This window comes from Perissodus microlepis, chromosome 13 (genome assembly GCF_051167445.1).
Source record: "Perissodus microlepis isolate ML-2025 ecotype Zambia chromosome 13, ASM5116744v1, whole genome shotgun sequence".
NCBI classification, from domain to species: domain Eukaryota; kingdom Metazoa; phylum Chordata; class Actinopteri; order Cichliformes; family Cichlidae; genus Perissodus; species Perissodus microlepis.
The window spans coordinates 29,116,661-29,129,755 of NC_140473.1; the positions used below are offsets into that span (position 1 = coordinate 29,116,661).

The window sequence follows — 13,095 nt, forward strand, 5'->3', positions numbered from 1 at the left end:
CTGTAGTAGGTCTCGACCTCCCATTAGCTCGAAGCTAACATGAGGTCGAGACCTCCCGTTAGCTCGAAGCTAATGGGAAGAATGCGGCTAACACTTTTGCGAGATCTTGCAAAAGTTTTGCGAGATCCCGAGTTTGTTTTGCGAGAGCTCGCAAAAGTTTTGCGAGATCCCGAGTTTGTTTTGCGAGAGCTCGCAAAAGTTTTGCGAGATCCCAAGTTTGTTTTGCGAGATCCCGAGTTTGTTTTGCGAGAGCTCGCAAAACTTTTGCGAGATCCCGAGTTTGTTTTGCGAAATCTCGCAAAACTTTTGCGAGATCCCGAGTTAGTTTTGCGAGATCTCGCAAAAGTCCGTCTTAATTTTTTTTTCTCCCATGTCCCCTCCGGGGCTCCATAGTTTTGAGGGTTTAACTGCCTGTTTCAGTACATTCCAGCTATAAAGGAGGACATGTCATGTGATTTATTTACAAAAGAGCCAGTCAACTAACAAATGTGGAACAAAAGTAAAAGGATGTTTCTTACTTACTTATGCTGCTATTGTAATGTGGAACGAAGCTGTAGCGGGACTGGGAGCGCTGCAGAGGACAATGAATTACTTATTATATACTACAAACAATGATAAAGAAGCTGGGTGGAGTTTTGAACAGTGTGCAAAGCCATAATAAACTAGCAAGTTGTTGAATATTAATAGGTAGGTGAAGTACACATAAAGCAATACATACATACATAAATACTGGAACAATATGAAAAAATATACATTTAAAATTTTTGTTAGTACCCCTGAAAACTGCTGCTGTCCTGACTGGTTAGACAACGAGGAGCAATTGCTAAGCTTCAAACCATCTGGAGAGGAACCAGCCAACTCTACTGATCTGTTGTGGGAACTGTGAATGACTAAAGGCACTACATATTTGTTTAATGTGCAAAAATTAGTCCAGAATTCCTTAAAGTGTTACTCAAAGCCAAGTATGTCTGTGAAGGTTCTCAGTCATCCAGGTCATCGTAGTCAAAGGAGCTTGCAAAGAAAAGCGTCTGGACTTCTTTAAGTTACTTGAAGACGTTTCACCTCTCATCCGAGAAGCTAAGGTCAAATGGTGGAGAGTCCCAGATATAAACCTAGTGGGAGTATCCCCCCACAGAGGGACAAAAGGACCCCCTGATGATCCTCTAATAAACACACACCCGAAACTCTGGCTGATTGGGACCCACACCCAGTTTCACACCTTGGCTCAGGCGATTAGAGGATCATCAGGGGGTCCTTTTGTCCCTCTGTGGGGGGATACTCCCACTAGGTTTATATCTGGGACTCTCCACCATTTGACCTTAGAACTGAAGAAGCTTTTCGGATGAGAGGTGAAACGTCTTCAAGTAACTTAAAGAAGTCCAGACGCTTTTCTTTGCAAGCTCCTTTGACTCAAAGCCAAGTAAGTATCTGGTTAAATTTCAAGGTCAATAACGTCAGTGTTATCTTAATTTAGAAGGTGGAAATTAGAGGTAAATGGTAGGTGGCCTGTATTTGTATAGCGCTTTACTAGTCCATAAGGACCCCAAAGCGCTTTACACGTTCAGTCATCCACCCATTCACACACACATTCACACACTGGTGATGGCAGCTACATTGTAGCCACAGCTGCCCTGGGGCGCACTGATAGAGGCGAGGCTGCCGGACACTGGCGCCACCGGGCCCTCTGACCACCACCAGTAGGCAACGGGTGAAGTATCTTGCCCAAGGACAACGACCGAGACTGACCGAGCCGGGGCTCGAACTGGCAACCTTACGATTACAAGACGAACTGCCAACTCTTGAGCCACGATCGCCACAGAGCCTTTTGTTTTTAAGTCATGCCTCTAGTTTAACTTGTTACTTTGTATCATCTGGCTTCATGGATAGAGCTGGATGTCATCTACATAGCAATGAAAATGGTAATGGTCCCATCACAGAACTGTGCTGTGTAACACCGTTATTAATTTTCATGTGTGCAGAAGACAGCCCATTCATATGCACAAATTGTACTCTGTTTAATATATATGATTTGACCCAGTGCACCGCAGTTTCTTTAATACCAGTGTTGTGTTTTAATCTCTGAAGTGCAATATAAAGGTCAAAAGTGTCAAATGCTGTATTGAGTTCTAACATGACAAGTACCAAGTTCACTGTCAGAGGTCACGAGGTCATTCTCAACCTTCCCTAGTGCTGTTTCCGTGCTATGATGAAACTCTTCAAATAGACCATTCCTCTACAACTGATCAGTCAGGTGTTTGATAACTACTCTTTCAAGAATTTTACAAATAAGAGGAAGATTGGACATTAGACAGCTGTATGTCTTTAAGTAGTGGTTTAATTTAGACACACCTTGAACCCTGTGGTACAAATGCAAGTGTGACTTGAAAAGATGCTCTAAAAAACGTTCTCATGGTGCCAAATGCAGCTGCAGCATTACTTCTAAAACCCCAGCCTCATCGTATTTTTTATGATGATCTATTATAGTATGGATGATTTTATATTAGAAAAATACATTTACAATGTAGATTTATTGCTATTGTGTGCTTTTAATAACCTTACTTTGAAGTTGTTGAATTGTTTTGACACAAAATGAGTCTTAATTAAAAGCACTTTATTTGATTTCAGTTAATGCAAGTTTGAGTTGTACATCAAAAAGGAAGGAATACAGTTTTAGAAACAGGCCACAAATTGAGTAGTCATCATGAACACTGTCACTTTAACACAGATTATTTTATGGTAAGCTATGGTTTGTGTATTTGATGCCTGAAACATCACTTTTCTTAAATCTCTTGCAAATAATTCTTCATGTGGAATCACACACTAAACTCTCTTTCACCACGGCTGGACTTCCTTGTCGGAGAGAAACTTTCCCTGAGGCTCTTTGGCTCCTGGAGGCAACAGGGCCAGGTAAACAGGAGTGATGGCGCCCTCGTCTGGTGACTTGGGAGCATCTGGTGAAGTGAGGTCAGTGCGCACCCATCCTGGACAGCAGGCATTCAAGAGGATCTGGAAAAACGAATAACAACGAGTCCATGAATAAGAAATGAGGTTTCAGTGGACTCCAAAAGGACTCCAAAAGGTTCGGAGATGGCTTTGTATATAAGTTCATTAGAGCTTGTCTTATTTTAGTTACCCCATCATTTGGTCTCTCCTTAGACAGACGACGAGCATGAATCATGGACAGCACCTTAAAACACAAACAAACACCCATATTTATAATCAGAGTCTCTGAGAAAAAAAAAAGGCTTGAATTAATTCAGTTAATCAGTTCATTAGTTAACCTCCTAATCTAACATCCTGAAGAAAAACTGGGTAAATGTACCGTCACTCCAATCTTAGACACTGAATATGCCATATCAGGCCAACCATGTTGCTTGTGTTCGCCTTTCTTGGCATCACTGAGGAATTTTCTCATCAGTGCCACCAGCTCGTCCTCTGTGATGTCCTCGCTGCGGAAACGCTGCTGGAGTTCTGGGCTGCATTGCTTTAAACCAGTGACACTAAGCATGCTGGAGATATTCACCACACGACCTAAAATACATACAAAGAACTGCCATTCACTGCTGCTCCAAAGCAACACCTACCATGATGCTACTCCCACCATGTTCTACAATAAGGGTGGTATTTCTGGTGTTTTGTTCAATTACATAGCTCTGCAGAGGACTTCTGTTAAAGTGGTGTCTGGGTTACTCAGCTTAGGCAGAACTATACATCTTTCATTTTACAGCTAGATCAGTGAACTTTAGAAACACTCAAAATTATAGAAACAGTTTTATAGATAGATAGACAGACAGACATATATAGGATATTTATTACTCCTGATAGACTAATGTCAATGACAATTAAAACTGATTCAAACAAACAGGATGCATGTGACCCCATCTTAGAGTGACACCAAATCTGAATGCCTTTGTTTACTTTTTGTTTAATACATTTATGTAAAGTGTATGTAATGTGCACTTAGCACCAGAGTCTCTTCATCTGTACCTCCAGCTCTGATCATTGGCAGGAAATGTGTCGACATGTCTCTAGTTCCGAAAAAGTTTGTCGTCAGAATCACCTCTGCCTGGACATCAAAGGGAGTTGGATCTGACACTGAAAGGAAAAAGTTAACATGCTGTGAACGCCATCCACTTCAATTCACAGCTGCAGTATTAAATTACCATATACATTGATCCAGTATGATATGTGTTATTATATAGTTCTAATTCTACCTTTGAATGCTGTTCCAGCATTATTGATGAGAATGTCCACTCCTCCATACTTCCCTTTAAAGTAGGCAGCAGCGTTTTTAATGCTGTTCAAGTCATTGATGTCCAGCTGGTGGAACTTGTGTTTGAGTCCCTCTGAGTTCAGAGTCTTCACTGCTTCCTCACCCCGACCTCTGCAAAAGGAGCAAAAAAAGTTTCATGTACTTCTCAGTTAATGGAATATTTGTGGACCTCACCGTGAAACTTCAGAGTTAGGTGAATGTCTAGATATAAAAACCACAGTTACATATGAAGGCCTTCACATCAACCAGGTCCAGCTGTCACCAGGTGAGTCACTTACACATCTCTGGAGGTGATGTAAACGTCTCCATCGAACTGCTTGCAGAGCGCTTGGACGATGGCCAGACCAATGCCTTTGTTACTGCCAGTTACCACTGCAACCTTGGTCGACATGTCTGCACATGCAGAAAGAGATATGAGTGTATGAAGTTTCATGTTGAGCCACTGATTATCAGATTGGAGGACATAAAGCTGCAGGACAATATCAGGAGAATCAGGCCGAGGCATTCACCTGTATTCCCACATCAGAAAAAACATGTATGAATATTTATGGAATAGCTCCTTAGTTGTAGGTCAGTTCTCTTATCAGCAGTGTAAGAGGGCTGATTTTAAGACTTGCAGAGTCATGACGACATGTTAAAACAGGCAAATCCAAATATATTTTCAATGAAAAACATAAGAAATTAAAGATGGATTAAATTAAAATTTGCAGAATTTATCATAAAACTCATTTTTAATGTAAACTCATACTTTGAAACCGTTTTAAATGTGGCTGTGGAATTATAGCATCGCATTAAATCAGTTTGATCATAAATTAGATTCGAAAAAGGAAAACATGTTATGAAATCCCCTGAATGTTAAGAACAACAGCCTTGATGAAACTTCAAGAATAAATAAACAGATTTGGGACATCTTTTTATAACATGTAAAAATATGATTAGACCTACTTTTAAGTTGAGATATGATTAAAATGTACTCTCTGTTTTCAGTCCATTTTTATTTTAAAAGAGGATTTTTGGATATAACCATTTCCTCAGAATTATGAGAAGATTTTAAGAAACAGTCAGCTACCAAATGTGGAACAAAAGATAAAAAAGGTTTCTTACTTCCTTATGCTGCTGTTGTGATTCTGAAGGGAGCTGTAGCAGCACTGAGAGGGATGCAGAGGACAATGAATTATATACTGCAAATAGTGGGAGGGAAGCTGGGTGGAGTTTTGAACATTATCAGCGCGTAAAGCAATGATAAACTAACAGGTAGTTGAATATTAAAAGTACACATAAAACAATAACATTCAATACTGAACCAAAATGAAAAAAATTATTCTGTTAATACAGCTGAAAACTGCTGCTGTCCTGATTAAACAGACAATAGTTTATACGCTGGTTAAGTGCAGAGCATCAGCTTTTACAGGTTTGCTTATTCTCAAGATGGCCAAAAATGTTCTAAAGAATCTTATTATAGAGAAAATATCCCAGAAATTGTTGTTTTTTTTAAAACAAAAACAAAACAAAAAAAACAGCTGGCTGCTCTCACAGGGACTTAACTGGTCCAGGGAAGAAGAGCTCCGAGATGCTGGAGACAGATTTCCTTACAGAAACGTGAAGAGGAAACTGGACAAACCAATACGTTTGAGGCGTTTGGCTTGGCAAAGAAAAAGTGGAGGAGTGGCTGATGCACTCTGGGTGTGTAATATGGGGACACTGTAACATTCAGACCACTCACCCTGGTGTTTTGAAGTCACTTTATTTGGTATTTTGACTGGAGATCCACATGTTTTATTTAAAAGAAACACACAAAAAAAAAAACAGCATTTTGTATAAAACAACTACATTTTCTAGTAATTCTGAACAATTAGCTTCATCCAGTTAAGGCAAGTATATGAAATCAAAGATATGAAAATGTTATGTACTGAAGGCTTTGCTGACAATTCAACATTTCACGGATTCACTTTCATTTTGATTCGTTCCAGCTAGCAGACACACACATAACACAGTACTGTACTGTTACCGAGAATAAAACGAACAATTTGGGTTCTATTACCAAACTATTTGGATAAGAGTTAAACTCTGTCCTAAAAAAAAAATCATCCCAGAGTTTTAGCAATGTCAGTTTATGTTACTGGTTGTTTGTTATGTTGGGTGACTTTCATTCTTTAAATGTTTCACAGTTTTGCGATTTCACCTAATTGTGTTATCGTTCATGTGGACACGCTTTGAGTTTCACACGCTCATCACCACTTCTGAACAGTCTTTTCAGAGACAAACTGTCCATGAGGCTCTTTGGCTCCTGGTGCCAGCAAAGCCAGGTAGACCGGTGTGACAGCGCCCTCATCTGGTGACTTGGGAGCTTTTGGTCCAGCCATGTCAGTGCGCACCCATCCTGGGCAGCAGGCGTTCAACAGGATCTTTTAAAAGAATCAAATTAAAACAAAATCTGTTAGCAATGACGATTTAATGTAGGGCTGGGCGATATGGCCTAAAATTCATATCGCGATATATGTAAATACAGAATTTATTAAATTTAACGGAGTTAGAAGTTAACAGGAAGTTAGCTCGCTAGTTTCCACCTAAACATGACATACCATGTTCTGACTGAGAGATTTCTGAAACTAATTAAAACGTACAGCTCTGCTACCACTTCCAACATATATGAAGACAGAAAACTAAACAGCAGTGGCGTTTGCAGGGTTACTGAAGCTGGACTACCTGGTATATAATGTTGTGCTACGTGATTGCTAGCGACACAGCTATGTTAGCATAACATTAGCACAATGAAGCTGGAGGATGAATGAGGATGACCTGAGGGATTCTGGTGGTCAGGGACAAATGTAATCGCATAGCAGGATGCTATACACGTGCCGAACTTAAGTCAAGAGAACAACTGAGATCATTCATCCACAATACGAGGTTAGTTATTAATATACTGCAACAACATGGGAATAGAACAGCGGCGAGAGAATTCAACATTAATGAACCAATGTTACGGAAGTGGAGGAAGCGCAGTTTTTGGCTTTCCCCATATTTCAAAAGTGCTTCATCTCTTTGCTATGACTGTCGCCCGCCATAATTTGCAGATGATAATGGCTTTAGCCGCTGCGATGCTTTCGACCAAAACAGGCGCAGCTTAATGACATCATCAACATGCGCTATCGCGATAGAGCGATATAGTCAAAATCTCTATCGTTGGCCAAATTTATATCGTTTCTATCGCCCACCCCTAATTTAATGGACCCAAAACCATGAAAAAAAATCCCAACGAATATATAATTTCTGTATTGTTAGTTATATATTTCAGTTACCCCGTCATTCGGTCTCTCCTTGGTCAGACGACGAGCATGAATCATGGACAGCACCTTTAAAAACATCCACACACAAATATAATCAGTGTCTCATAATATGGTTTCAGGTCAAATCTTCATGGCTCTGGTTAATAACAGCAAGTATCCAAATTCATTTTTACACAGTTTACAGTCCCAACACATAAAAACGTGGAAACGCATTAATCAAACGTACCGTCACTCCAATTTTAGACACTCCATAGGCCGTGTCAGGCCAGCCGTGCTCTTTATGTTCGCCTTTCTTGGCCTCATCGACAAATCGTTGCATCAGTTCCACCAGCTCCTCCTCTGTGATGTTCTCGTTGCGGAAACGCTGCTGGAGGTCCGGGCTGCACTTGCTCAAAGCACTGACGCTAACCATGCTGGAGACGTTCACCACACGACCTAAAACACACAGACGTACACACACAAGAATCTGAAGATGGAAAACAAACAGGACGTTTGTCTCCTTCGTGCTCTTAGAGTCCTTTAAACTTTAAATTACAAACAGCTTCCATCTGAGGTTTGTTTCAGAGACTGATGGATAAGCTTTGAGCAGGTTCTCCAGGAGGACTTCTGATGTTCAGTTAAATGTGTGTTCTTGTTTTTTAGACCCGTGTTTATGTAGCTATGATGTATCAGAATGGCTGCTGTGAAAAAGCTTTCCTGCTTTCTTTAACCAATGCCTATTCTTCTCATCTGTCCTCTGCTCTGCTGCCTGTCAGGCAGAAATAAATCTCAGTAAGCCATGCTGAAGGAGGTCTTAAAATTAATTTGGAGGACAAACAGCAAGGGAGGCTGCATAATCGAAGATGCATAGTTTTATTATCTGAATAAGCGAACTCACCTTGAAGTCCTGGCATACAGCTAGGATACAGACATCATGGCAAGAAGAAGACTCCAAACAAGTCTTCCTGATTGATGTCTAATATATTTAAAAACTAAAAGTTTCTCATTATCAGTTAATGACATGTACGCTCACTCAATTAAAAATGCAAACTTTCAAGTAAAATATGATGCAGACTGGGTCCAGCTAGGGCTGTTCGATATAACGATATATATCGGATGACGATATAAAAATGTCTATTGTTTCATTTTACGCTATCGTTTGTTTCGTGGTGTCGCAAAATAAACTGTTTATACTGTTAATAAACTGTTCTGATGGTCACTGTAGTGGCTATATTAATTTCTTAAAGTTCTCTCTTTCTCTTATATTTAATATAACCACACTACGGACGGACAAGCGCCTGTTTTTATGCGTTGTCGTTAGCAACAACGACGGTAAAACCATCACGTGTCCGCTTGTTTATTTTCCACATAAACCTTTCAGAATAAAGCTCAAGATCCTGTTGAAACTTTTCAAAATAAACTGAATCACGTGAAAGGGTATGCAGATTGTTTACATATGAGGAACAAAAAACAGCTGCCAGGTGCTAAAAAATAAACCTTAGACTCAAACGTTAGAACAGGCTTTTCCCTGCAGCACGCCGTGTAATAAATACTCACAAAGAAAACGGCGGCCGTTACAACTTATGTCTAAAAATATATAGTTTCATGCATCGGTTAAAACACTCGACTCCAGGTACACGACGCCCAGCTGGAAACACTTCCCGCAAGTCGAGCTGCCCGAGATTCACAGAATTTACAAAAAATTTAAAATTTTTATGATTTATATCGTTATCGGGACGATAGATGTCTTTTATCGGGATATGAGATTTTGGTCATATCGCACAGCCCTAGGTCCAGCTGTACCTCCAGACTTGATGATCTCACTGAAGACAGTCCACATGTTTCTGGTGGAGAGGAAGTTTGTCTTGAGGGTCACCTCCGCCTGGGTGCCAAACGGAGTCGTGTCTGCAACTGAGGAGACAGCGTGATCTCCGTCAACATTACAACATCAGTGTGTGCAGCTCCACAGCACTATGATATACATCAGCACAACAAGTTAATTACCTTTGAAAGCTATCGCAGCGTTATTGATGAGGACATCCACTCCTCCATATTTCTGTTTGAAGAACTCAGCGGCAGTTTTGATGCTGTCCAGATCATCGATGTCCAGCTGGTGAAACAGGGGCTTCAGTCCCTCTGAGTTCAGAGCCTTCACCGCTGCCTCACCACGGCCTCTGCAAGAGGAGCAAAACATCCTCATTTATATTCACTTTGTCTTCGATCTCATCGTTGACACCTTATACCAGCTGAGATTCTCAGTCTTTCTCTCTTCATTTTGTCCCTAAAGGCCCTGAAACATGATGAAGTTCCATCACTGGCCTGGCCACATCACCACGGTCATTTGCTGTACACATAATGGAACAAATGTGCAGCAAGACGTGTTCACAATTTCAGGTTGAAATAATCAAACGTTCTTTTTTACCCCCGTGTGCGTGCTCAGAGCCTGAAGCAAGAAGCTTGGATGAACAAACAAACCACAGTTGCAGTTCCTGTTAGCTCTGACCGAGCTTTAGTTTTGTTTAAGCTCTTGGTATGCAAAAGTGTTGAGATGATTAAACTGCAGATACGTGAACATTTATCAACTTGGTCCAGGTGTCACCAGGTGAGTCACTTACACATTTCTGGCAGTGAGGTAAACGTCTCCTTCAAACTGCTTGCAGAGCGCTCGGACAGTGGCCAGACCGATGCCCTTGTTACTTCCAGTTACCACGGCAACTCGGGTTGACATGTCTGTACAAAGAGAGAGAGAGGCATCAGTGTCTGAAGTCATGAGTTCACACAAGTGTTGGTTCAACTTGGAGGTGGGCCCTGCTCTGGGAGCAATGGCTATCTAAGGAAAATAAAGGTTTAGCGACATTATCAGGCTGAATTTGATTTTTTTATTATATTTTAAAAAAATCGTACAAACAGATAAAATTAAAGAATTCTCTAAAATATTCACATTTCATTGCAGCCTGACATGAATGTACTGAGATGTCAGCATCACGACCCAGTGCTACACAGCTAAGCACAATCATCTGTGTTGTTTTATTTTTTAATTGTGTGGGAAACGTTTTTTTAAAAAAAAAAAAAAAAAAAAAAAAAGGGGGGGGGGGGGTTTCCTGCACTAAAAATTTTCTGGCAGGTGTTTTTGACTTTTTCTCCACTCTATGCTACACACTGCTGTCACTTTTTCCTGTGTCCTTGTGCCGGCATACAGTTTAGTCCCAATGTAGACTTGGGCTTCTCTGGGCTGTGCAGTTTTCCTAGTTGCTGCAGCCTGAAGGCACAGTTAGCTCACTGAGGCTGGGGTGCCTGCCCTGACACGGTGGTTGGTTGGGAGGGCAGCCACCTTACAGCTGGCCTTGGCCTGAGTTTTCTGTCCCTTTGTTCCAAGTGTGTCCTTTATGTGTCAGATACTATAGACGGCCTATTTCCTTCTCAATTTAGTGTTTCTCTGCTATAGTTTTTAAATTCTCTCCCCAGTTTTTCATCTGTAGCTGTTGGATAACTGACCCGACTGTGAATATGTGTGTTACATCTAAGTGCAGCTTCAGACCTGGTGGAAGCACTGTCAGTTTAAGGAAGTAAATACTGGAATAGCTTATTATCAATCAATCAATCTTTATTTATAAAGCACTTTTCATACAAAAAATGTAGCACAAAGTGCTTTACATGGTTAAAAGCGGCCCACCCCACCCCACCCTCCAACTCACTCCCCACACTCTCATTAACATAAACGATCATGAATACACACATCTCCCCCCCCCCTTTACTTAGAATAAAGGAAAGTTCTGCATATTTTTAAAGCAGAATTGAAACAGTGCCGTATTGTAAACCGGATCACTCATCTCCTATATTTCTTACTTGGATATTGTACATGTAGGGCGCTGCACGGGTAAATGAGCAGTTTCGCGGATGTCAAACAAAAGTTTTTCATGGTTGTTTTTCTCTGTTTGTGAAAGAGGGTTTGACGACCGCTGCGTTAAACACACCAACAGGAGGCAAACAGACTTACGTTTAGATAAAGTGAGTCAGCTCTGTAAGTGCGTAGAGGTCAAAGTGAAAAACGGAAGCCTGCTGAGTCACGATGACAGTTCCAGAGAGAAAAATAGTGGGAAAACAAATCCACATATATTGCTCCAATAATTTCAGGGGGGAAATGAATTAAATGCACATACTGCAGCTTTGAAATGCACTGCAGAATGTGGATTAAATAAGTTTAGTTTAGTTTAATTGTAAACTACGTTGTTGGAGAGAGAAATAACATCGTGGAAGAGACATAAAGTGAGTAAAAAACGTCTTAAATGCATTTAGAATTTATTTAGAACTACAAATTAAATTTCTTTTAGCAATTATTGTTTGTTTTTTTTAATGTCACAATCCCAACCCTGCACCTTTATCCGGGCTTGGACCCGCAAAAGTGACCCGAAATGGTGGAGTTACTTTGTGTGTGTGTGTTTATGAGTAGTTTTAAACCTTGTGATCCACAAAACAGCATAACAGTGGAGAACTGACTGCGTTACAGTCAGTGCGGGAGCAGCGGCTTCGCTCATGCGCGATTCATTTGCAGTTTGGACGCATAGAGGTGAACATCTACCCTGATAGCAGCTGCGTGAGGACCATCCTCCACCTGTGAGCGCTTTGGCGCGGGCGAGGTGCCAACGACAGCAACCGCTGCTTGTTGAGAGTAGGGGCGATACCCTCGTTCACGTCAAAAAGTCGTCATAAATAAGTCTCCAATAACACCAGAAAAAGTCGCCAGATTTGTCGCTAGTCGCTTTTCAGGAAAAGAGTCGCTAAGGGGGTCTGAAAACTCGCTAAATATAGCGACAAAGTCGCTAAGTTGACAACACTGGCTTTACGAGGCATGTGCAAACAGAACGTGACTGTAAATTACAGCATGGAATTAATAATTTGTCCAAACTTCCCGTTTAAAAGCCTTTGATCGAAGAGAATCAGAAGACCTTTCACCAGCGTCTCTCTCTGTTACATAACGCTGACTTTCAGTTTGCAGGTCGGCCCGACGCCTCCTTAAATCCGCTAAAATTCAAACAAGCTGCTGACAAACGAAAACTGTAAGCTGTAGCGGAGGCTTCACACTTACTGAAGCTGGGGTTTGGTCCCGAATGAGGCTGCAGAGAGGACAAAAAGCGCTGCACATAAAAATGTACGACCGTAAAAAAAACAGAAAAAGAAGAAAAGCAGGGCGGCGTTCTGCGCAGGATCGGTGCGCATCCCCAGAAAAACAAGTGGAACACGTGGGTTGGGGTTATGGATGAGCTGTACTGCGAGTTTAACTTTAATGTGGACAATATTTAGGCATTTCTCTCTATATATTTAGGCATTTCTCAACTTTTAGGAAGGTTTGTAGGATCATGACATCTTCTCCACGATATCCTTCAGAATATCTGCAAAAGTCAGTTAAGGCTTCAGAAATGCACATTACAGGGTTAAGGTTTTAGATTATATGCTGCAAGAACAGGATACGGAGGTATCTTCCTTGCTGCGATGATGATGCTGTCCAGACTTCAGGGTTGAGGAAGGACACAGAGGCTGATTTTAAATAAAGTAATC

General features: G+C 41.0%; 2 protein-coding genes across 3 annotated transcripts; both read right to left on the bottom strand.

The window, feature by feature from the left end:
* Nucleotides 1–2,605: 2,605 nt before the first annotated feature.
* LOC146375296 (carbonyl reductase [NADPH] 1-like) lies at nt 2,606–5,912 on the bottom strand. 2 transcript variants are annotated; one of them, XM_084949377.1, is made up of 7 exons: nt 5,378–5,912; nt 4,552–4,666; nt 4,215–4,384; nt 3,988–4,095; nt 3,323–3,531; nt 3,134–3,187; nt 2,606–3,006 (listed from the first exon to the last, which is right to left on the bottom strand). In XM_084949377.1, exons 2-7 carry the CDS (start codon nt 4,662–4,664, stop codon nt 2,833–2,835), a joined length of 828 nt encoding a protein of 275 aa, XP_084805503.1. In that variant the 5' UTR covers nt 4,665–4,666; nt 5,378–5,912; the 3' UTR covers nt 2,606–2,832. The 2 variants fall into 2 exon arrangements, with proteins under 2 accessions (XP_084805503.1, XP_084805501.1); XM_084949375.1 differs by having other exon boundaries at nt 4,552–5,912.
* An 88-nt stretch (nt 5,913–6,000) lies between these two features.
* Nucleotides 6,001–12,760, bottom strand: LOC146375297 (carbonyl reductase [NADPH] 1-like). Its single transcript, XM_084949382.1, has 7 exons — nt 12,626–12,760; nt 10,155–10,269; nt 9,544–9,713; nt 9,343–9,450; nt 7,787–7,995; nt 7,573–7,626; nt 6,001–6,678 (listed from the first exon to the last, which is right to left on the bottom strand). Exons 2-7 carry the CDS (start codon nt 10,265–10,267, stop codon nt 6,505–6,507), a joined length of 828 nt encoding a protein of 275 aa, XP_084805508.1. The 5' UTR covers nt 10,268–10,269; nt 12,626–12,760; the 3' UTR covers nt 6,001–6,504.
* Between the last annotated feature and the right edge of the window lie 335 nt (nt 12,761–13,095).